Consider the following 23400-nt stretch of genomic DNA (forward strand, 5'->3'; position numbering starts at 1 on the left):
GGTAGACAGCCCTGGTTCAGCAGCTCTGACCCCAGCAGCCTGTCTACAGCCCCAGAGCCCCACTCTGGCTTCCACCAGCCTGGGTTACAACCGGCAAGGTGACCCCAATGTACTCCCAGTCCTGAATTTCCCCAGACCTGTGTGCTCTGCAATGTCCAGCCCTCTGCAGGGAAGTTCAGAGAAATGGTTGTTTGTTCCTCTAAAGCAAGGATCGGCAACCTTTGGCACTTGGCCAGCCAGGGTAAGCCCCCTGGTGGGCTGGGCCAGTTTGTTTACCTGGCGTGTCCACAGGTTCAGCCAATCACTGCTTCCACTGGCCGTGCTTTGCTGCTCCAGGCCAATGCGGGCTGCAGGAAGCGGTGGCCAGCACATCCCTCTCCCAGTGCCACTGTGAATCCCCAGAATGAGCCTGAACCAGTTGGAAAAATCCATGGCATGTTCGGTATTGTTGGTACCGATGGCCCTGAAGCTGGCCAAACATGGTACCAAGGGCTCACGTGGTGCTGTCTCAACGGGACGCATTGACATGCCTAAAAGTCCAATGGACACAGGCACCGAAGCTGTGGTTTTGACTGGGAGAGATAAGGACAGAGACCATGCTTAGGGGAAAAATCCTCAGTATGGACAACAGCCTAGGTACCATCAGCGGTATGCCAAACAACATTGGCATGTTTAGCCTGGCATACATTGCTGACCCGGTCAGTACCATCATCTCGGCACCAGCAGCCATCACTAGTACCAACCTCCACAGCAACACAGCAGTTCAGATGCTCCAAAGACTTTACAATATCTAATATCTCCACTACTCGGTACTGAATCTACTCTGAACTCGGGAGTCTTCACCAGCACCATGTCATGCACCACCATTGTCCAATGGAGAGTCTGATAGCGAGCAGGAGGAGATTGTTTCCCATCACCCTTTCGTGCACTCTATAGTGCCTATTACCAGTCCGGGCCTGCACAGCTGTACAGTCCACCAGGTTCTCAACCACCCTGATATGGGCAACCCTGGTGCCAGCCACCGGGACCCTTCCTGCCATTCTGATGGGACCCATGGGAGGCGTTCAGACATTAAGCCTACTGGGCATCTAGTGTGGCCCATTACAGATCAGTGAGGTACCTTCCATTAGCCTCTGCATCTACAGCTACTGAACCTCCAGAAGAGATGAGGGAGAAACAGGAGGTGGACCTTGACAAAGAGGTCACACTTCTGACCAACATTTTGTCCCCTTCACCAGATGAGGCAGTGATGCCCCCTCTGCTGTCTCTTCCAAGACTTAGCTAAGAGGGCGGCAGACACTCTGCAATTGCCTCTAGCCCTCCCCATCAATGAGGCTCTCTTGGATCCAGACAAACTTTTACGGAAGGCCCCTGCATCCGTCATGCCACCCTGTAATTGAGCTTATAAGAAATACTACATCCCAGCCAAGGATACAGAACTTTTTTCCTATCCTCCACCTAATTTGATTGCTCTAGATGCTATCAATTACAGAGCTCCTCAACACCATATGGTAGGGATTAGAAAAACCTCTATCTGTTTGGAAGAATGGCTTATTCATTCGCCACACTACAATTCCTCATTACAAATTATCAAGTGCTAACAGCAAAATACGACTACTTAAATCAACTGAATTTGGAATAATCTATTGATCAGTTTCCAGAATTTTACAGAGATCAGTTCAGGGCCATTATCAGTGAAGGACAACTGGTGGCCAAGATGGCACTCCAATCAGTGCTCAACATGGTGGGGAGGGATAGTTCAGTGATTTGAGCATTGGCCTGTTAAACCCAGGGTTGTGAGTTCCCTCCTTGAGGGGGCCATTTAGGGATTTGGGCTAAAAATCTATCTGGGAATTTGAGCAGGGGATTGGACTAGATGACCTCCTGAGGTCCCTTCCCGATATTCTATGATTCTATGACTGATACCGTGACAAGATCCATCTCCTGAGCAGTAGTGATGCAACAAGCTTCTTTGCTACATTTAGTTGACTTCTCCAAGGAACTACAGACAACTGTGGAGGACGTTCCCTTTGAAGGCACCAAGTTGTTCATGGAAAAGATGGACTCATCCCTTCACAAAGTCAAAGATTCCAGGGCTATCCTTCAGTCATTGGGGATTTATGTACCTGGACAGAAGAGAAAATACAGTTCTTAACCCTCACTTAAATTGCATATCGATCTCAATGCTTTTATGAACCACAGAAGAGAGAGTCCAGATTCTCAAAGTGCAAACCATTGGACCCTCCACCTTCGTCTTTCCAACCATCCACTTCAAAACATCAATTTTGGTGGATAAGTCGGGGTGCTGACAGATCACTCCCTTCAGGGCTACCTGATGCTGACCAACCCTTTGCATCCCTTTGGATGATGCCTTGTTCTGTTCCACTGCACCTGGGAATGGGATAACATCTGACAAATTAGTCCTCGAAATCATCTGCAATGGTTATCCCATTCATTTCACCTCCCTGCCCCACCCTTCGCATCCCTCTTCAGGGACACTGAGTTTATTGTGACAACAGATCACTTCCTCTGCATAGAAGCCATAGAACCAGTACCTCAGCAAGTATGAAGGAAAGGTTTTTACTTTTGCTACTTCCTAATACCAAGAAAGGAGGGGTTGGAGACCCATGGTGGACATCAGAGCACTCAACAAGTTTGTCAAGGCTCAAAAATTCAAAGTGGTCACTCTCATAGTGATTATTCCAGCTTTAGAACAGGGAGAATCAGGATGCTTATTTCCATATTTCAATATTACCTTCCCACAGACAGTTCCTCATATTTACCCTAGGATGGGATCACTACCAATACAGTACTCCCCTTCAGGCTATATTCAGAACCCAGAGTATTCTCCAATGTCCTCTCCGTAATCGCATCTCACCTTCATTCCCAGGTGATCATGATCTACCCCTATCTGGACCCCTGCCTCCTCAGGGCTCATTCCTTTGAAGCCCCATGTCTTACCCATGTAACTGTGGACTTATTCAGAAGCTTGGGCCTACAAATCAATGTCCAAAAATCGATGTTAACCCCAGTACAAAGATTAAAGTTCATTGGAGTTGGTCTCAACTCTCTTCGAGCGAGAGTGCTCCTCCCACAACATAGGTTCCTCAATCTGTCCACAGAGACAGTGCAAACCAGCCCTCAAATATTAGCCAAACGCTGCCTTCAGCTTCTGGGGCACACTGCTGCAGGCATGTTTGTGATAGCTCAGACCAGACTACACATGAAGTGTCTCCAGTTGTGGTTCAGCTCAGTGTACAGGTTGAACAGAGACACCCTAAAAATCCCCTATTGTTACCCACCAAGATCAAACAATCCTTGAACTAGTGGAAGTACCCACCAAACATCTGCATGAGGATCCCGTTTGCATAGCCCTCCCCGTCACTACGACTCACCACCAATCCATCCCTCTTAGGATGGGGAGCACATCTTAACAACCTCACGACACAAGGCAAATAGTCACCCATGGAGGTGCATCCATATCAACTTCCTCGAATTCAGAGTGGTGAGGAACACTTGCATACTTCCTTTTGCTGATCAGAGGTGTGCACACAAGGTTCATGATAGGTAACATAGCATTCATTTACTACACAAATCGTCATGGGAGTGCCAGATAGCCTTTCCTTTGTGCAGAAGCAGTAAAGCTATGGAACTGGTATGTTTCCCAGAGTGTGACAGTTTCAGCAGCCTACCTACTGGAAGTGCAGAACACAACAGTGGACAGTCTTACTGCAAGTTTCCACATGACCATGAGTGGGAGATGAATTCAGTAGTCCTCCACAACATATTCAGACCATGGGGAACACTGACAGTGGACTTGTTCGCCACTTACCTGGATAGGAAATTCCCACATTACTGCTCCAGGCAGGCTTCAGACAGCACTTTTTAGGGGACATTCTCCTCTTCTCGTGGGAAAAGGGCCTTCTATATGCTTTTTCCACATTTCCTCTATTGCTAAAAATCCTATTAGAGAGAGAGAGAGAGAGAATGTTATACTGATTGTTCCCACCTGACCAAGACAGACCTGGTACCCTTACCTGTCATAGATGGTGAAGTGTCTGCTGATCCCCCTTCATTCCATTCCATGTCTCCTTTCACAGAACAGAGGATGCACTCTCCACCCTAACTCGCGGATACTCCAACTCAAACCCTGGCTCCTTCATGGTTCCAACACATAAAAAGATCCTGCTCTGAGGAGATACAGAAAGTGTTACTACAGAATAGAAAATTAGCTACTACATACTTACCTGCAAAAGTGGACCAAGTTACATGTTTGGTGTAATTCCAAGCAAATTTCCCTGACAGCTGCTACTCTCCCAATGCTCTTAGAGTATATATTGGTTCTCAAAAAATCAGGATTATCCCTTAGTTTGCTCAAAATTCACCTAAAGGCCATAGCACCCTTCCATCAACAACTAGAGAGATACTAAGTGCTTTCACTCCCCACTACAAAGTGATTCCTCAAGGACATAGTAAACCTTTTTCTCCAACCCAGATGTCTCCCCCCTCCCAATCATGGGACCTAAAATTAGTACTAAAAAGCCTGACTAGGCCATCCTTTGAACCAATGGCCATCAGTTCACTCACATACCTGTCCATGAAGACCATATTCCTGGTGGCGATCACCTCAGTGAAGAGAATAGGGGAGGTAGTGGCACTAATGGCACACCCCTGCCATATGCTATACTTTCCGGACAAGGTTACTCTGACTGTACTCGAAGCTCATCCTCAAAGTGACTTTGTTCACATAAACCAACTGATTCACCTCCCGACCTTTTACCCTGTTATCACAGTGAGGCTGTACTGCACACATTAGACGTTAGGAGAGCTCTGGCCTTTTACCTGGATAGGATGAAGGTCCTAAGCTTTTCCTCTACATTGCAAAAAGGTCTAAAGGTGCAGCAATATTGGCCCAGAGACTCTCCAAATAGGTCTCAAACTGTATCAAACACTGTTGTTAGGTTCACAGCATAGTACTTCCATCTGGTATTTGCATGCACTCAATGAGGTCGGTTTCCTCCTCTATTGCCTTCCTCAAGAACACCCCTATCTTGGAAATATTCAGGGCTGAAACCTGGGTGTCTGTGCATATCTTTGCAGAACATTATATGATTACCGGGGTCTCCCCCTCCGATGCTATCTTTGGCTCTACAGTATTGTCATCCAAAGACTTGACTCCGAAGCTCCAGCCCTGCAGTGGGGATACTGCTCGGAGTTGCCTACAGTGGAGCATCCAGAGGGCTGCTGCTCAAAGAAAAAGAGAAAGTTATTCACCTTTTGCAGTAACAATGGTTCTTTGAGATGTGTGTCCCTATGGGTGCTCTGTCGCCCACCCTCCTCCCCTCTACTTCAGAGTTCTTATAAGGACTCTGGTAGAGAAGGAACTGAAGGGGGTTCACCTGCATGCGCTGGTTAGCCTCATGGCAGGGCAAGAGTAGGGGGCAGCATATGTGCGGGCCAAATGGATGCTGCTCTCAAAGTTCTCTGATCAGCAGCAGTGACGCAAGTGCATCTACAGTGGAGCACTCATAGGGACACATCTCGAAGGAACATTGTTACTGCACAAGGTGTGTAACTTCCTCTTCATAACTTTTTGTATGCACCACGTACATACGTCATGCAAGAATATTAATATCAGTGAGTTTTATTAGTTTTCCAATGTTATCTTACATGATACTCTTTAGATACAGATTATAACCATAGTGAGTTGGGGTCCACTGAATTGGTTAGCTGAAACTGGGAATCTCTTAAGGTCAGACGTAAGGGTCTGCCCTGTTACAAGCTGCAGGAGGGCTAGCTGCTGGCAACCTGCAGGCAGCAGGTCAGAGCCCTTTCCTGGACAGGGCATATGCCACCATAATTTCTGTTCCCTTTATATAGCAGAAACTAGGGCTGTCAAGCAATTAAAAAAATTAATCATTATTAATCGTGCTGTTAAACAATAATAGAATACTATGTATATAAATATTTTGGACGTTTTCCAATTTTTCAAACATTTATTTCAGTTACAACACAGAATACAAAGTGTACAGTGCTCAGTTTATATTTATTTTTATTATAAGTATTTACACTGTAAAAATAAAATAAATAGTATTTTCCAGTTCACTTATACAAGTACTGTAGTGCAATCTCTTTATTATGAAAGTTGAACTTACAAGTGTAGAATTAAGTACAAAAAATAACCACATTCAAAAAATAAAACAGTGTAAAACTTTAGAGCCTACAAGTCCACTCAGTTCTACTTCTTGTTCAGCCAGTCGCTCAGACAAACAAGTTTGTTTACATTTGCAGGAGATAATACTTCCCGCTTCTTGTTTACAATGTCACCTGAAAGTGAGAACAGGTGTTTGCATGGCACTGATGTAGCTGGCATTGCAAGGTATTTGTGCCAGATGTGCTAAAGATTGATATGTCCCTTAATGCTTTGGCCACTATTCCAGAGAACATGCCTCCATACGGATGGTGCTCATTTACAAAAATAATGCGTTAATTAAATTTGTGACTGAACTCCTTGGGGTAGAATTGTATGGGGTCTGAACATTCAAAGCAAGAAACGCTTATGTGGCCTCAACAGGGACTGCCCTTCTAGACTGCTCAGAGCTCCTGGTACTAGGACTCCAAATCCCCATGATGATTGATCTCTGGAAGCAAATACCTAAACAGTTATAGGTAGTGATTTTGCCTTGTAGTATAGACTCTGGCAAACATCTAGCAAAGCATGCAGACAGATGTATTGCAAAAGAGCAAGGAAGAAAGAATCTTAGTGTCAGCAGTGTAGACAAAGGAAAAGTACTGCACATAATGGGAAAATGCGAGGCAGTGACAATTAAGCTAACTATATAAAATGGTGTTTGCTAAATTCTGGGAAAGTGTTAACTGACCTACAAAGCCTAACACTGAATGTATTGATATGCGCTAGAGCATCTATTTAGTGTGCTCTAGGGCTTCAGAAAACAAGTAAGTAGCTGTACATCCAGTCTCAACTGTTCAGCATGTATGAAATGGCAGGAATACGTTTTTGTTTTTTTAATGTGATAAAGGAGAAAATTGAAAATCCAACTGTGGCCTTAGTTGCTGCTTTTACAGTCCTTCAGGAAAGTCCTTGGCAATCAAGATACATTACATTTGAGGAATGGAAGTAGGTTGGATCTGCTGCTATCATCTTTATGACATTATGTTAGCTGGAATGCTTTCACATTAAAATAACTTTCTGACATTTGTGCCAAAATAATTGAGTTTCTGTTAGTCCAAAAGATTGACAGCCTGCCATCATTCTAAATACTTAAATGCTATTGATCTTCATGTTTTAAAAATACATTTAGAAAGCCCAGTGAAATGGTCTTTGTGAGGGGGTGGGAAGGAAATATTCATATAGACCCATTCTGAATAATACTTAACCCTGATTTTAAAAATCGGTGGCAGTGTCAAAATTTTCTTTTGAAAGGAAGGGACAGATCCTCAGCTGTGGTAAGAGTGCCACTGAAGTAATTAATTTATACCACCTGCGTGTCTGCCATGAAATTTGTATAAAAACAAGTATCATAATAAAAATGCTCATTATTCATTGTTCTATTTTCATGATTTTTTTAACCTTTTTGTAAGTTATAGAAGCTTGATGCTTGGAAAGCAAAATTAGGTTCATTTTTAGATTAATTGAGCCATCATACTGGATGGCAGGTAATTGTAGACATTGGGAGGCGGGAGGGAAAGGGGAAAGAACTAGCATTTCTTTTTAAAGAAAACAATAGATGGTTGAAGGTGGTTTTTTTTAACTTCTTACTCTGACAGTTTGCAGTAGATTCACAGGTTTTACTGTCACAATCTCAGCCTATAGAATAAGACCCCTTTTCATTATTTACCAGATCATTTTATGCATTTAAGATACAATTCTTATTAATTCAAAATTCAACAAACTGGTGTGGAAACAGCCAGTTACATATCATACCAAGTTTAGAAAGGATCATGGATAAGATTTTTGAAGGCACAAGTTCCACTGAAAGTTGATGGGACTTGTACTCTGAAATCACATAAGTTTTTTTTCAAAATCCTACCCCCAATTGGAATGTTTCACCATCATCTTATCTTGTTTAGTTAGCAAGACAGAAGAAACTCAGAGAGCATCTAAATTAACTTGCTAGGAACTATAATATAGGAAGCAATCCAGTACGTTTATCCGAGTATTCTCTTTGAAATCAGTTAAATAGAATTTCAAAACTGTTCTGAAACATGAGCAAAATGCCAAATCGAGAGTAATGCTGTGTAAAATGTACAGATAGAACTCTAGTTGGCAGTTTTACAAATATCGGTGATAGACATATATAAATGTGTTATCGTACCATTTAAATCCACAAACAATGCAGTGAGTTGCTTCACTTGCTTTCACATGCTACTATCTCTTGAGCAGGGAATATTACTCTTGCTGAGTTTCACCTGAATGCTGTGGTCAAAAATCAAATGTAAAGTGACTAGAGAGCATGAAACTCATTTTCTTTGGCCTTATACTTCGCTTCTGGAGGGAAGTAAATGAGCATAAAATGTCTTAAGGAACCCTGCCAAGAGGAAATGCGGTTATGTAGAGAAGATCTTCTGCTTCTCTCTAAATATGTGCTTCTGGTCTCCAAGTATTTTAGTAATCTTTTGCCCATGTGGAAAAGAGATTGTTGCCAGCAGTTGTGGGGAATCAGAGCTAGGGGACACAACAAAGTAGTATATTTCCCCGGGAAAAATGTACCCCCCCCACTATATCATGGTGAGAGTTATGGGATAAGAATCTGGATAGAATATATGCAGTCACAATGGCTGTCATAAACAGATAGTTAAGGGTTAATGCGTCTTGTACCTATAAAAGGTTAAGAAGTTCACCTAGCCTAGCTAACACCTGACCAGAGGAACCAATGGGGGAACAAGATGTTTGAAAAGGAAGGAGGGAATGTTTAGGAAGGAGAGATGTTTGTTCAGTCAGTCGCTACGGAAAAGGATAAAAGGATAAACGGACACAAATCAGATATTAGGAATGGCAATATACAAAAACCTGTAGGAGAACACTTCAACCTCCCTGGCCACACTATAGCAGACCTTAAGGTGGCCATCCTGCAGCAAAAAAACTTCAGGACCAGACTTCAAAGAGAAACTGCTGAGCTTCAGTTCATCTGCAAATTTGACACCATCAGCTCAGGATTAAACAAAGACTGTGAATGGCTTGCCAATTACAGAACCAGTTTCTCCTCCCTTGGTTTTCACACCTCAACTGCTAGAACAGGGCCTCATCCTCCCTGATTGAACTACCTCATTATCTCTAGCTTGCCTGCATATATATACCTGCCCCTGGAAATTTCCACTACATGCATCTGACGAAGTGGGTATTCACCCATGAAAGCTCATGCTCCAAAACGTCTGTTAGTCTATAAGGTGCCACAGGACTCTTTGCTGCTTTTACAGATCCAGACTAACACGGCTGCCCCTCTGATAATTGAGCTTAGAGCTTCTCATGCAGGTCCCCCACATCTGTACCCTAAAGTTCAGAGTGGGGAAGGAACCTTGACAATGGCAAACAGTGAATGTAGCTTGAAGCAACATTAAGTCTTCTTGCATACTCATTGGAAGGTCATAGAATATGGTATGCGAGGTGCAAGGTGAAGGACACTAGGTCAAGTGTATTGTCATAGGTAGGTAGGGCTAGAGGGAGAGCCCTGGAGTGGATGTAGTCCCAGAGCCAAAGTGATTGGGCCTAGGTTTACGATGGATCTTTGGGCTCTTCAGCTTTTTCTGGCCACACTTCCTGTGTACATTCTTGCTCATCCTGAGACCCAAGGAGTATTCTTTTTAGCTTTTTCTTCTGTGCATATTTTTACATAGGTGGGAAACACAGGAACCTTTGTGGCAACATACATATTTTTACTTAGCACTCTAGGTTCACTGTATTATCTGGATCCCAAATGTGGCTCTGAAACAAAATATTTCCACAGGACAAATGAAGAAAGGAGATTTGCATTCTTTTTTCTATTCTCTTTTTGGTTTTACCTTTTCTCATTTAGGCAACTGTTCAAGTATGGGCCTGATAAGATGAAATTTATGGAGCAGTTTGCTTTATACTAATGTAAGTTGAAGAAGAATAAAGGAAAGTGGCAATGGAATTAGAGAGACCAGGTGGGTGAGGTAATATCTTTTATTGGACCAGCTTCTGTTGGAGAAAGCTTGAGTCTTTCATCAACAGAAGTTGATTCAATAAAAAATGTCTTACCCACCTGGTCTCTCTAATATTCTGGGACCAACACAGCTACAACAACAATGCAAACAACAATGTGATTAAAATTATTGGTGTAATCCAAGCACTACTTCCAGCCTTTGCCCTAGGTTAACTTGTCTAGATCTTTAAACTAGTTCATACGCTTGGTCTCTCACACAGTAGATTTGATACCTTGACTGGTATTTCTTTGAGCTGCTTAAATCAGTTTCACCTCATAAGGGTCTCTTCAGCTGCAGTTCTAAAGAAGACAAAATCTAACCAATATCTGTTTGACCTTCATTAATTACTAATTTTATAGCGTGTTGATTATATAGTTCTTTAACATATGACATGCGCTGCATAGATTATCTCCCATATTCATTAAATAATCTGGTAGTCTCTTACATTCGTATCTGATCTGAATATTTGGTTTCATTCACATTGTTGATGATAGGATATGTTGTGTGTGTTTATTTTGAAATAATCTGGTGGTCTATATTGTTTGTAGGCAAAAACTGATGTATCAGTTGGAAAATTAGAAGCTACCCATCAGTTCATGAAAGACTTCAATCCTGGTGAATCCAAAAAGAATCATGGGCAGAAGAAAGCAAATAGCAAGAATCAGCTCATGTCAGACATTTCTTCATCTCTGCTAACATCAACAGGCAATGCTGAGGTAGGCTGAGGAATTTCCGTGAGCTGTGTATTCCTGTAAAACAGAAAATTCCATTTTTACACTCATAATTCCTTAAAGTATATTGGCTCTGTGATTTCTGGTGCCACAAATTGCCTAGGCAGATCAGGCTATCCATTTGGTCCACCCCTCTGATCCATGTTTGTGCATGTGGCCTGCGTGAGACGCAGGACCTCAGATTGCTACTGCTTTGCTTGTAATTAAACAAGCCCTGATTCTATTAACCTTTTGGCAGATTATATCTATAGCATTAGAAATAACTATTTTCTTTAATAATAAACTATTTTATACTTATCACTATATATGAATGGCCTTAATAGTAGTGATAACTTCATTTAGAAATTGCATTCATTCCTAGTTGAATTTAGTGTGCGTGTGGCCTGTGATATACACTAAATCAGACTGGATAATCTAGTGGTACCTTCTGGCCTTAAACTCTGTGGCTATAAATCTGCATGATTTTATGCATTTGTTTAGCAGTCTGGCTTAGAGCTCTGTTGATGAGGCATCTCAATTCAATCTGGCCAAAAGGAGCGGTTTCCAAAAATAGCCTTGAATTATCTTGATCACAGTTTAACCCAAAGGTAGTGCATAAGAAAGGGTACCACATCCAAGAACTGAATCCCTTCTGTGGTTAAGATGCGAAACCATTAATCCTTTGTCATCAGGTATTTGTATGTGTAGGTAGGGAAGACTGTTGCCATTAGGACATATTTGATTGATCACTTTTTTGAAATTGATTCAGGAAGTTTCCACAGTACCAGCAGGGGCAGTTTTTGAGAATCAGAATGGTGGTTTATTACTGTATGGTACTTTTGATGAGGAAGAATCTGCAGAGTCCTTTCAAGAAGCTTTAACTCAGTGGAGAAATGGAAATCATGAACACAAAAAGGAACAGAACTGTGATGAGGCTCAACAAGGTATGAATTAGTTTCTGCTCAATACGTTTTTAAAAAGAAAACTGAACCCATTTTGGTCAATAGTGTATATTCTCAAAGCTTATGTACTGATGAGCATATATCAGCCTTTACAGTATCAACTTGTAATGTATGAATTTATAATTTTTTATTAAAATGACCATTTCTAAGTCTCCAGCTGATTAACCATGCTACTGGAAGGTGACATAGTTCATGACACAAACTGTATGCCTCTTTCTTATATAGTAAATCATTTCCTATCTGATTTAACAATACATCAAATAGATTGATAAAATGTGTGTCAGAAAGTGAAAGTGTGACTGATTCCTTGTTGCCCAATTGACTGAGAGAGGAGACCTCTGTCTGATTAACTGCTGCTGATAGATTGAAGTGGAAGGTACCTTGGCTTTATAAGACTGGGAAGAGTGGACAAAAGGAAGGGAAGGACTGTTTGAGCTGGGGCTGAGGTGCTGTGAAATGGTTGCTGAGGGAATAATTGGAGAAGCCTTCTGGAGGCGTGACCCAGAATCCAGGGAGCACAGAAGCCTGAGTAATCCAGAGCACTCTGACAGGAGAGAGAATAAGAAGTAGCTGTTGTTAGACAAGTCTCACAAAGGAAGGGCCGTGCTAAGTGAAAGACCTCAGAAACAGACTTTATTTGAAGCTGAAATAGGAGGAGGAAAGGAAAGGAGGAGCTGTACCTTGTGAGAGTCTTGGATGAAAGAGACTATATTTGAGCAAATTGTACATTGATAAACTAGTCCTTAAGAAGGAGCATTGGTATGTGACAAAGGACTTGGTAGACTTACTGAGGGGCTCTGGCGTGAAGGGAAAGTGATGCTGGGCTCCCTAGAACCAAATAAAGACCAGAATGGAGCACTGAACAGAACAAGCATACTCATTTACATACTGCTAGCAAGTCTGTACTTTCTGGAATATCTTTCAAATGTTACTGTTTGTTTTTTCCATACTGTTATTGTGATGGTTATATGATTCCTCAAGTATACACTATGTAAGACACCCCAAATGAATATTAGTGCCTTTGTTTGTATACTGAAGCACTCTGGATGCTGGTTAATCTGTTTCTATAACTTCAGTTTGCTCAAGCAGGCCACATTATGTTACTGGAATATTCTAGCCTTTTTATGTACTTTGCAAACAGGGACTTGAGTATTTGGAATTGTTTCTAAGACACTGTTGGTGGAGATGATAATATTCTGTAGGAATAGTGAATATATTTTCCTTAAAGTGAAGTATTCTCATTATTTTTTAGAATAGTGGAATAGTATACAGACAGTGTCTACTGATGGTGCAGAGGACTAGAGTTCTATTTCTGATTCTGTGACCCTGGGCAAGTCATTTAACCACTGTTCTCCAGTGAAATCTGTAAAACTAGTAAGATTTAGCTGCCACAGATTTTTTTCAGATATTCATCTCAAAGGTACTTGCTAAGAGTTCAAAGAACATCTGTCATATACCTCTCCAATCTTGTCTCTCTTGCTTCACCTGAGACCTCTATACTAGTAAATTCAAAGCCTAATAATTACAGCCTGTTTATTGAGGTGAGCAATGCACATGCCTCAGAATTATGTACGTTACATCTTGGTGCATTTTCTTTTTCTCTGATAGCTGAGTATCCGCATCAGTCCCTGAGTATTAGGCTGAATCCTTCCCTGTGAAGAGATGTGATCAGTTAATCATGAACCATGAAACAAAATTGTGTTTACTTGGATTTATGCAGGATATTCTGTGTCTCCGCTAGTATACAGATAACAGTTTGCTGTGCTTTCTCTTTCTGAAGTATACTATGCTACTTGATACATTTAGAATAATCTTGCACTTATTAGTAATACCTTTTCTGGTGATTTGGGGTTTTTATTTGGAAATCCATGGGCTTTGATCCTGCAAATGTGCCTGGGCGTAACTTTATACATATGAGCAGCCCGATTGCTTTCAATGCATAAAGGTAAGACATAATTGTGTGCAGGTTTGAGGTCTTGCGTATCAATCTGGACACTCAGTTATCCCATGTAAATCTGTTTTTGAGGTCTTATACCTCCAAGTACATGACCGTCAGAATTAATTAGCCAGCTTACATAGTACAGATAATGCACATATCTTGAAGGCTTTGTCATTGTTTTAAACAGCTAGTTCCTTGTCTTTTATTAGGCATGAGAAAAACTTAACTATACAGTTCTCCTTTACTGCTTGTCAGTGGAATCTTTACATATATCCTTTTAACTTCCAATTTATTTGCTACCAATTGAGGAGCAGAAGAAGAAGTCAGCTGATGTCAGCTACCCACCCTGAATATGTTCAGTTTAAAGCTTGTTTTCACACAGGGTATGATGATTTAGCCCAGAGAGAGAGTGAATGTGTTTGTTTTTTCCAGTCAAATCCAATCAATACAAATTTGATTGTAAACTCACTTTTCATATGGGCCACAAACTTCAAATAACTCTCTCAACAAAATATGAATAATATAAGATTAATGTTTTACATTTCATAAGCAGACATCTAAGTCAAGCATAGACTATTAATTAAAATGAATTGTATTGTTTAATAAAAGGAAAGCATATTGTTAACATATTTGAATGATATATATTACAGTTTTCTTTATACTTATAGAATCCATGGGAGTTTGTGAGGTACAGACCCATCTCACAATTTTGAGAAAACCTGTTAAAATTGAATTCAGAGAAGAAAGCCTGAACTATATGGAGAAACTGTGGCTTAAGAAGCATAGAAGGTAGTCACTGAATCACACACTGCTAATAAAAGAATCCAGAAATAGCTGTTTGTGTTAATATGAGCAATCTAAAGCAATTTTATCTGAATATTTGAGAACATATTAAACAAATATCGGAAAATTTAGATGAGGGGATTGTATTGGTTGTTTTTCCTGTAAAATAAATGACTAATTATGTCCATATTTTGATGAATCATTATTTTTGAATTATTTTGGAGAGGTTTTCTTTAATATCAATACAAAAATAACAATCTCTTGTACAACTTGATAGTATTAGTAACAGAAATTAGGAGTTTCAGTTCACTCTTAAGGAGCTTACTACTGTAAGAATACATTATTGGAAGCATAGAGGGTGCTTGATAATTCTGTTAACCCGTTTCTGGGAAGTACTAAGTACCATCCATGCCTACAGAAGTCAATGGAAGTCAGCCTTTTTCACAAGCAGCTCTGCATGATGAGGTCCAAACTTTAGTGTCTGAACGAAGTTTCAGTGTTCACTATAATAGTATGAGTGTGATAGTAATAATACTGTAACTTTTAAAGACTTGACTCCTCGTTTTCTTCTTATTTTAAGAATGCCAGTTGATCAGATATCTGGTATTCAAGCAGATGAATTCAGACCTAAGCATGAATTGATGAATGAACCTGATGATGCTCTGAGTGGAGAAGGAGGAGAAGGAGATGATGATGATGATTTAATAGGTTTGTTGGACTTCTGTTAGTTCCTTACAATTCCTGAACAACTGCAAGTAGATTGTTCTTTCCTGAAGATGTATGTGGGTAGTCAGGAAACGTGTGATGGTTAAATAACAAAACAGCCTCCCCCCAAAACCCCCCAACTCAGTAACTTAATACATAAAAACATATATAATAAAAAGTGAATGCACTGCTCTAATTGTATTTCACAGTTGAAGATATGAAAAAGTATTGGACAGCTCTGTTTAGAGCAGAAGAGTCTGACACAGTTCCTGGGAACCTCGAGTCTGCTTTGAAAATTGAGGTACTCAGTGATGTAAGTATATGTTTCTTAGCGGTAAACTGCAAATGGGTCAGTTTAATTATCCTGTACCCTTTAAAAAAATTGAGCAATTAAATTTTCAAATTAGTAAGAGCCAAACAGAAAAGTTGAGTTGGCTAGACTTCAGACTTAAATGGGATACTGTAGATAATCAGAAATACAGTTAAAATACTTGTTTTGGTATATTGTTAATGCTGTTAGTCCATCCATAGAAAGATCAGTTTTCCAAAGTAAATAAATGTTCCTAGTATTTCTCCCTTGATGGCACCAACTGTACAGAGGTCACACAAAAGTAATCTGTCCAGTTTTTCAGTCATTGTGGTGATGTAGTCTTTGAATTGTTTAGCTAATTTGTCTCTCTGTGTGTGTCTGTATGTATTTTTTTTTAATTAGTCTTGTGAAGAGGATCTAGATGAATCATGTAACTCTGTAGTGATGGAAGTTGGATCCACTAAATTGAGTAATGAACAAAGGTAAATGGAACAATATGATAGGGTAGTTTGTGATTTCATTACTTTCCAGGAACTGAACCAGTGATATGTTATGGCTGACATATCATAGCTGAGCAAATAGTTCACCATAACAGTACAGTATAATACTATGAACCTCATTATTAAAGTGTTTGTTGTATATTTTTTTTGAGTTAAAGAAAATATTTCGCTATAAAAACCCAGTCCAGGCTATAAGAGCCTGAATATGAATATGAATATTTGTTATGCGAAACAAATTTTAAAAGGCAGTGCTCTCCATTGAGACTGCAGCTTCAGTTCTCCAATCACTCTTAGGAGTGGATGAATCAATGCCATGAGTCCCAGACCATCTAGAAGGCAACAAGCATAAAGACAGCCTATATTGTGGATCCATTCACATTATATTATCTATGGATATGCAGCCCCAAAGATGTTTGCAAAGTCGCAAAAAAGCAGAGATCCTTGTGGTAGAGGAAGGGGAACAGTCTTGTCTTGGATCTGAAGTGGCTGAATTTTTTCATAAGTTTCAGTGGAGACGCAGCTTATTCAAAGCAGCCATGGAATCTGGGGGACTTGTTGGCATTAATTGATTTAAAGATGCCCATGATGCTCATTTTTTCATCCTACTCATAAAAATATATTCAGTTTGTGTTAGGTGACTAGTATCTTTAATACATAACACTGTCATTTGACTTCCCCATCCCTCTGGGTCTTTTCAAAGATCCTGACTATTTCATTATTCTTAACTTATGGAAGGTTTTCATCTCACCTTACATAGATGACTTGTTAGTGAAGGTCCTGTATGAGTAAGAGGTTGCAAGGTGCTTTAAAAAAACCCACACTTTAAATGTGCAACACACATTGTAAATGATTGTGCATGCAAGTAAAGATTTTCAATGATCTCTGTGTACTTTCATATCAGGATTTGGGTGCCAAGAATTCCAAGGCACTATATTATTGAAAGCTGGCTCTCTGATTACATTAGGTTCTTAAAGAAATATATCCAGGCAAAATTAGGAATTACTGTAATCAAGCCCTTTTATCTTTTTTAATACTGTTTTATTTCACTTTTGTGTCCTAAAAATTAAAGTCAGTATAGAGTACTGCCATTGACACTTGTGCAACTTCCATGACCTCCCGAAAACTATCTAATGTTTGGATGTGATTGTTTGTTAGGAGCCTTTGTGTGTGAAATTTTTTTTTTAATCCACAGTGATGCAGTACCTGAAAATCAGAAGGATACAATATCAGACTTTTTACCAGAACCAGCTGCTGATGTAACTAGCAAGACATCTCTTAATTCTGCTTCTACATCTGACAAAAGAGACCTTTTCATTCCTCATGATAGAAGCACAGTTCCCATTAAAGAAATTTCTAAAGGTAAATTTTGATAAGATTATTTTTTGCTATCACTTTCCTTACTTGGGTGGAGAGAAAAGAACTTTTTGTTCTAGTAGGCAGTACAGTATTTTATATGATGATCTTTCTGTGTTTGTAACAGACAGAATTGTAACCGATTTGTTTTTGTGCTAAAAGTAAAAACATTTGTTCTTTAAAGATACTTTGAATATTCATTTTAAGTCATGGTTTTTCTGCATGGCATACAATGATGCCACAAGTTTATAGCTTGATTATTAGGGAGAGATAATGTTTGCAATATGTGGGTATATGACATGCATAACTATGCCTCAATTACACTAGGTGGGGATTCGATCCAAAGTCTCTAGGTTTATTTAGAGAATGTGAGTTAAATGGACTGTATGCTTGTACAGCCGCTCAGAATGGCCCCTTAACTCAGAGTTTTAATGGACCACATTAATATATTCACAAATTGTGTGCATCAATTTTCATGTACACGTAGGCTTTTATGTTTGCAGACTGGGTGCCTGGTTAGCTGTCTGTCTGATTTGCTTGCACAAAGGCAGTATTTGAATACTTAAATAGATGTACCTGCAAAATTTTGTGGATGGAATAGTGAAAGATGTCTGAAAATTTGGAGCTTTGTATTGTGAAGTCATTATTAAACACTAGTCAAAGAAATGTACTTCCAAGTAACTGTCTCGCTTTTTTGTAGTAAAAATATAATGCTGCTATTGCAGTTGTTCAACTGTTTCTAATTAGATCTCACGCCTTTTTAAAAGGAAAAGTTACAATTTCATAAAGCATTTTCTTGGAGATAGCTGTCCCTCTAGGGATGTCAGATACAAAATGACTTAATACATTCATGGATAGTGAGTTATTATGAGTCTGATTTTTAGAGAAGCTGAGCACCTGTGGTTCCCATAGATTTCAATGAGAGCTCTGGCTGCCCAGCGTCTCTGAAAATCAAGCTGTAAGTTTACATGGAAGTCAATTGCTCTCCTTCTGAATTGCTTATTTGACATCTTAGGGCTATCTAACAGTAAAATTCTGTCAGACTGCACATTTTTGTTTTGAATTCCCTGAGACTATCTGTAGACATCTAGTTTGTCCTTTTTTGTTTAGTTTCATCTGCAAGAACATCTACAGTGAATCATGAAAGAATGTATACTGATTGCATCCATTCCAGCACAGAAGAAACAGTTCTTGGCAGTCCTCATGAAAGTGCTGTAACCGAAAAAGAAAGCATTAAAACAAAGACTTCTAGAAGATCTCTTAGTGCTTGTATGTTACCCGAGAAGACTTTTGACTTTCCTAAATTAGGCAGCAGTGAACCTTCCGTCATGACAAGATCATTGAAAAACAGTAAAGATTCACTGGAATTTAACAGTTTCCACACAAGCAAGAGTTTGATTTTACCTGTCACTACAGAAGCTTCAGTGGTAAAATGTTTTGTGCCTATTCTCCAAATATAATAAATATTGCATAATTGCCCTGTCTCCCTTTTCAACATTTTATCTTGGCACAATGCAGTAGAGTGGTACTGGTAGTTAACTATATAGAGTAGTTACCATGAAATACTGCACGTTAATATGTAGTAACAAAGTAACTCCATTAAAAATAGTGGTAATCATGAATGTAATTTTAGTGGGGCAGGCGGGGTGGCTGGCTGTCACTGGCCCAGCCTTTCAACTAGGGAAGATAAAAGTGCTTTCACCCTACCCCCACCCCCACCCCCACCCACCCACTTTCAGTCTTCTGTGGGGATAGTTCAGAAGGAGCAAGAGAAAACAGACAGCTAGTCACAATCTCAGAAGGGCTGCTTTGTCAGGCCTGCTGCTCACCCTTCCTACCCCCTTAACTTTGCTGTCTCAGGTTGGGCATGCCTTCCTATGGAACCTACAATACATCTCTCACTGAATATAGGTCTGAGCGGCAGGTTTGTTTGCTTGCTTCCATTTATGAATGCAGTCTTTGTGTGTTCATCAAGGCAAGTAATCTTGATTCTCTCTTCATGGTTGCAGACCACAGATTATGCCTACACTGGGATAAAAGACCCGCAGCATGGTTGTGGCTAGCTTGGTTTTGCGGGGCTAAAAATCACTATGTAGACATTCAGGCTTGAGCTAGAGCCTGAGCTCTGGGACCCTCCACTGCCAGGATCCCAGAGCTCAGGCTCCAACCTAAGCCCAAACACCTTCACAGTGATTTTGCAGCCCTGGAGAATGAGTCCAAATCAGCTGACCTGCCCCAGCTGTGCTTTTTTATGTTTTGCTTTTTTATCCCGGTGTAGTCCTACCCTCAATGGCTTAACAGAAGTGTGAAGATCAGTGGAGGTGATACTCAGATTACTTTGGTGACTACTAAGCAAGATAGGTTTTTAGGATTTATTCTTTTAGAAATATCCCATGTCTAAAACTGTAAACCTGTCACAAAAATATTTATATATTAATTAGAATGATTTCAGGTTTTATGATATGAACATTGTATCAAAATTGACGTGGCATGATCTAGTATAAGTAGACAATATAGGCCTTTAGTTGTCTTCAATATTTTGTCTTTTATCCTAGTTGTTACAGGAAGTAGCCCTAAGAGAAAAACCTACTTTGACACAATATCAAGGACTTGAGGGATTCTTTATTTTGCATGCAAATTCTAAGCAAGTAACACTTGATTCAATTCCTTCACCTTTCTCAGATTGCAGCTCTACAAACAGTACTTCAGTTTCAGGTAACAGCCTGGAAATAAAATCCTCCACAACTGAACTTTACATATTGAGTACATATGTTGCAGTGCATCATAACCTTTATCTGTAGATGTATTTCTACCTGTATATAAGCATGTGCTAGGTCCTGTGTATAATTTTTAGCTCAATATGATAAATTGGCTGATATTGGTATGATATTTTGCTCTGCCAAGAAGAGCAAGTGACAGAATGTAAGAAAGCATAGGATAATCCATCCCCCTATTTTAAGTTGTAAATTACATCAACATATTTGATTTTTTTCTCTCTGTCTCTGTCACCTGAGAATTTGGACTCTGGTCAGTATTCACACTTTACTGTTTGTGGTAAATTTTGATGTGATGGTCTGCCTAAAATGCCTCTCCTGTTGCTCTAATGGAAGCCACTAGAAGTATCTGAAATGATTAATGAAAAGTTACTATATCCTTACTTGTCAAAGTATAGAATCTGTAAAATAAAAAAGTAAAACAAATTATCTGCATGTCACTTTATAATGTATATTTTTGTGTGAAATTTTTAATTATAGCACAGTTGACCTTCTCTTTAAAAATATTAAATAATACAGCAGCTACAGTCTCACAGGCTAAATAAATATTAGCATGAAAAAAGTGTTAATATTTTCCTGGTGCTATTTATGTTGCATTTTTTATTTCAGGAAAGGGACATTGGTTCAGAGACACTAGTTTAAGTGAATATGCTGATGATTCTGTAGTACAGGATGTCTTGCAAAGTGAACTGAGCAGGTCTTCAAGTAGTCTTCAGGCTGGAGTTTCGCCATGGACATTAATGCACAAGTCACCCACTGGTAAGACTATTGACAAGATAACAATTTTCGAAGGCCTTGATTTAGCAGGTTAGGTAAACCGGGCTAACTTTAACATATCAGTAGTCCCATTGATATAAAGCTAAGCACATGCTTCAGTGATTTGTTGGATCAGGGGCTTAGATCTGTCTGATAAAATTTGTAATTAATTTTTTTTGAATGCTAGTTTTATATTCTTTTCTAAAATAGGTAGTTTTAGAGTCTACCTAGTTTAACTTTAGATTTAGATATTGGAAAAATGAAGTGTAGTCTGTTGTCCCTCAAGTAATCTGGGGAACACTGGAAAAAAATTAGACCAGGATCCCCAACTTTGCCTTAGTCGTATCCCCAAAAATAAGTCCTGCAAACTCTCAATTTGAAAGATGGATAAATCCAATAACAAACTCAGAAGTCAGACTGTGACTCTCAAATTGCACTCCCAAAGGTCTTCCTGATGCCAGCATTTAGGGTTGGGCTGAGGGTGAGCTCAACAACAGACAGACAGGAGCAACTCCCTAAAGGTGCAAAGAGCTGCGTGATAGTTTGCTTTCCCTACAATCAGTGTTTGAGATGTAACAGTAGCTGGCCTAGCAACAGGCAGACAGCAGCACCAACATACGGTAGCCGCCAGACATATTAAGTGCTGGCTTCTGTGCTGCACAACCCTTAGACTGAGTCCTTCTAATTTTAACCATCTTTTCTTTGACTTTCCCTTACAGCTTATTATAGCATAGGCTATCAATGTCTAGTGAAGGCTTTGCTATGGACTCTTCCATGAGAGTTGAATCTGGCTCTGAAGTAGTTGGAAAGATGTGGTTAGTACAGGTGATAGTGTGAATAAATACATTTGCAAGTGCATCACTGCCACAATTTGCCTGGTCTCCTAAAATCCAGAGAACACATCATAAAATTCATCTAAAATCTAAAAAGAGCCTGTGAGAGAATAATAAAAGGTGTATATAAAAAGAGAAAATAGGTAGTAACTATTTTCTCTCTGGAACTTACTATATTCAAAGATGCACAATCATTGCATGATTAAATTTCATTGTTTTTAACTCACTGTCATCATCAGGGAACTTGTAGATTTGAACGTGTATGACAACTCCTTAAAGTTCCAAGATAGTTTTAGTTGTATGAAGAGGGTAATTGACGTCATTAAGAACGTTCACTTTATGGTAGTTTTGGAATGTGCTGTACCTGTACTATAGTTGAATGCAAAACATTCACATCAATATAACCAGTTTACTTTGATCCTGTATCATTGGTTTTTATGAAACAGGCAGGCAGGCTTGAGAGCTATCTGATTTGTTCGTTCTTGTACTACACAAGTGAACTGTGTGTTTCCACTGCCTTTCCCTTTTTCAGGCAGAAGAAATTATATTTTTCAAACTACAATTTCTAAAAATTGTAGTTTTTATTTTAACTCCATGTAAATACACCTTAGAAACGTCTATAATCTTAAAAAGCTTGTAACAGCTTATAGTGTATATTGGCCATAGAACTTTAGTTGTACATGCTTTACCAGCTAATTGCTTGAAATTGCCTTTGCTTAAAGAAGAATCTTTACAGGAACTCTTGCGTATTAGAAAGCCTTTTCTTTTTATCAGAGCCAAATTTTATTATTTGATTATAATATTAAAAACAGCCTCGTATCTGAAATACCTAATTTTCACAAACTAATTTCCACTAATCTGCACGTAAGAAATCAAAATACCCGGTATGGAGTAATCTGCTACAAATCAATAGGTTATTAGTCCTTAACCTGGATTTATCTCCCCTTCTGTGTGCACAATAGGGGGTGGGTAGTAGATGATGGTGATATGAGATCTCCGGGATTTGTATTAGGGGAAGCAACAGCTCTGCAATAGGTTAAATGAAGAATTATATCAAAATTATTATTAAAGAAATGATACGTCCTGCAATGCCAGTCACAGATAATTGTGTAATCATTTTCAGAAGTACCATTTCCCTGCTGTCCATACTCCAGAAATACTGTAAATGATGATACTTCAGTTTGGAGCCACCATATTTAAGATATGTGTATAACAGACACATATCCCAAGGTTGTCTTGGCTATTTCAGTTCACTTAATCACTAGAAAAAACAGAACAGAATGTATTACAGTACTTATTTGCAAATAACTATTCTAGGGCCAAACATGGCTCACTTTACTCAGAAGACTCCAATTTAATCCACTGGGTGTTTCTGAGAAAAGTGAACAGGATTTAGGTCTATTTGTATTTTTTAAATAAGTTTATAGTATAGCTATTTCTGCATGTTACCATTGTAGCATTCTCAACATTTGGGGTCATATTTAGTAAGAGAGTCTGTCTCATTTTCACACTGTGCATATTACAAGAAGCCTCAAAGAAACACTGTTGTAATAATAAGAATTTGCTGCTGTTGTTTTTTTAGTGGAAGTT

At 39.4% G+C, this 23400-nt stretch overlaps 1 protein-coding gene across 6 annotated transcripts in view; it reads left to right on the forward strand.

The window, feature by feature from the left end:
• ZBBX (zinc finger B-box domain containing) overlaps positions 1-23400 on the forward strand; it is a 46949-nt gene that overhangs the window by 15590 nt on the left and 7959 nt on the right. For all 6 annotated transcript variants that reach the window (XM_030575904.1, XM_030575903.1, XM_030575902.1 and 3 more), the window contains 10 exons: positions 10734-10901; positions 11665-11839; positions 14465-14585; positions 15160-15287; positions 15494-15597; positions 15997-16076; positions 17287-17453; positions 18558-18874; positions 20003-20162; positions 20831-20980. In XM_030575904.1, the coding sequence (XP_030431764.1) occupies positions 10734-10901; positions 11665-11839; positions 14465-14585; positions 15160-15287; positions 15494-15597; positions 15997-16076; positions 17287-17453; positions 18558-18874; positions 20003-20162; positions 20831-20980 (1570 nt within the window). The remainder of the gene's footprint in view (positions 1-10733; positions 10902-11664; positions 11840-14464; positions 14586-15159; positions 15288-15493; positions 15598-15996; positions 16077-17286; positions 17454-18557; positions 18875-20002; positions 20163-20830; positions 20981-23400) is intronic.

This window comes from Gopherus evgoodei, chromosome 9, assembly GCF_007399415.2.
Source record: "Gopherus evgoodei ecotype Sinaloan lineage chromosome 9, rGopEvg1_v1.p, whole genome shotgun sequence".
Taxonomy (NCBI): Eukaryota; Metazoa; Chordata; order Testudines; family Testudinidae; genus Gopherus; species Gopherus evgoodei.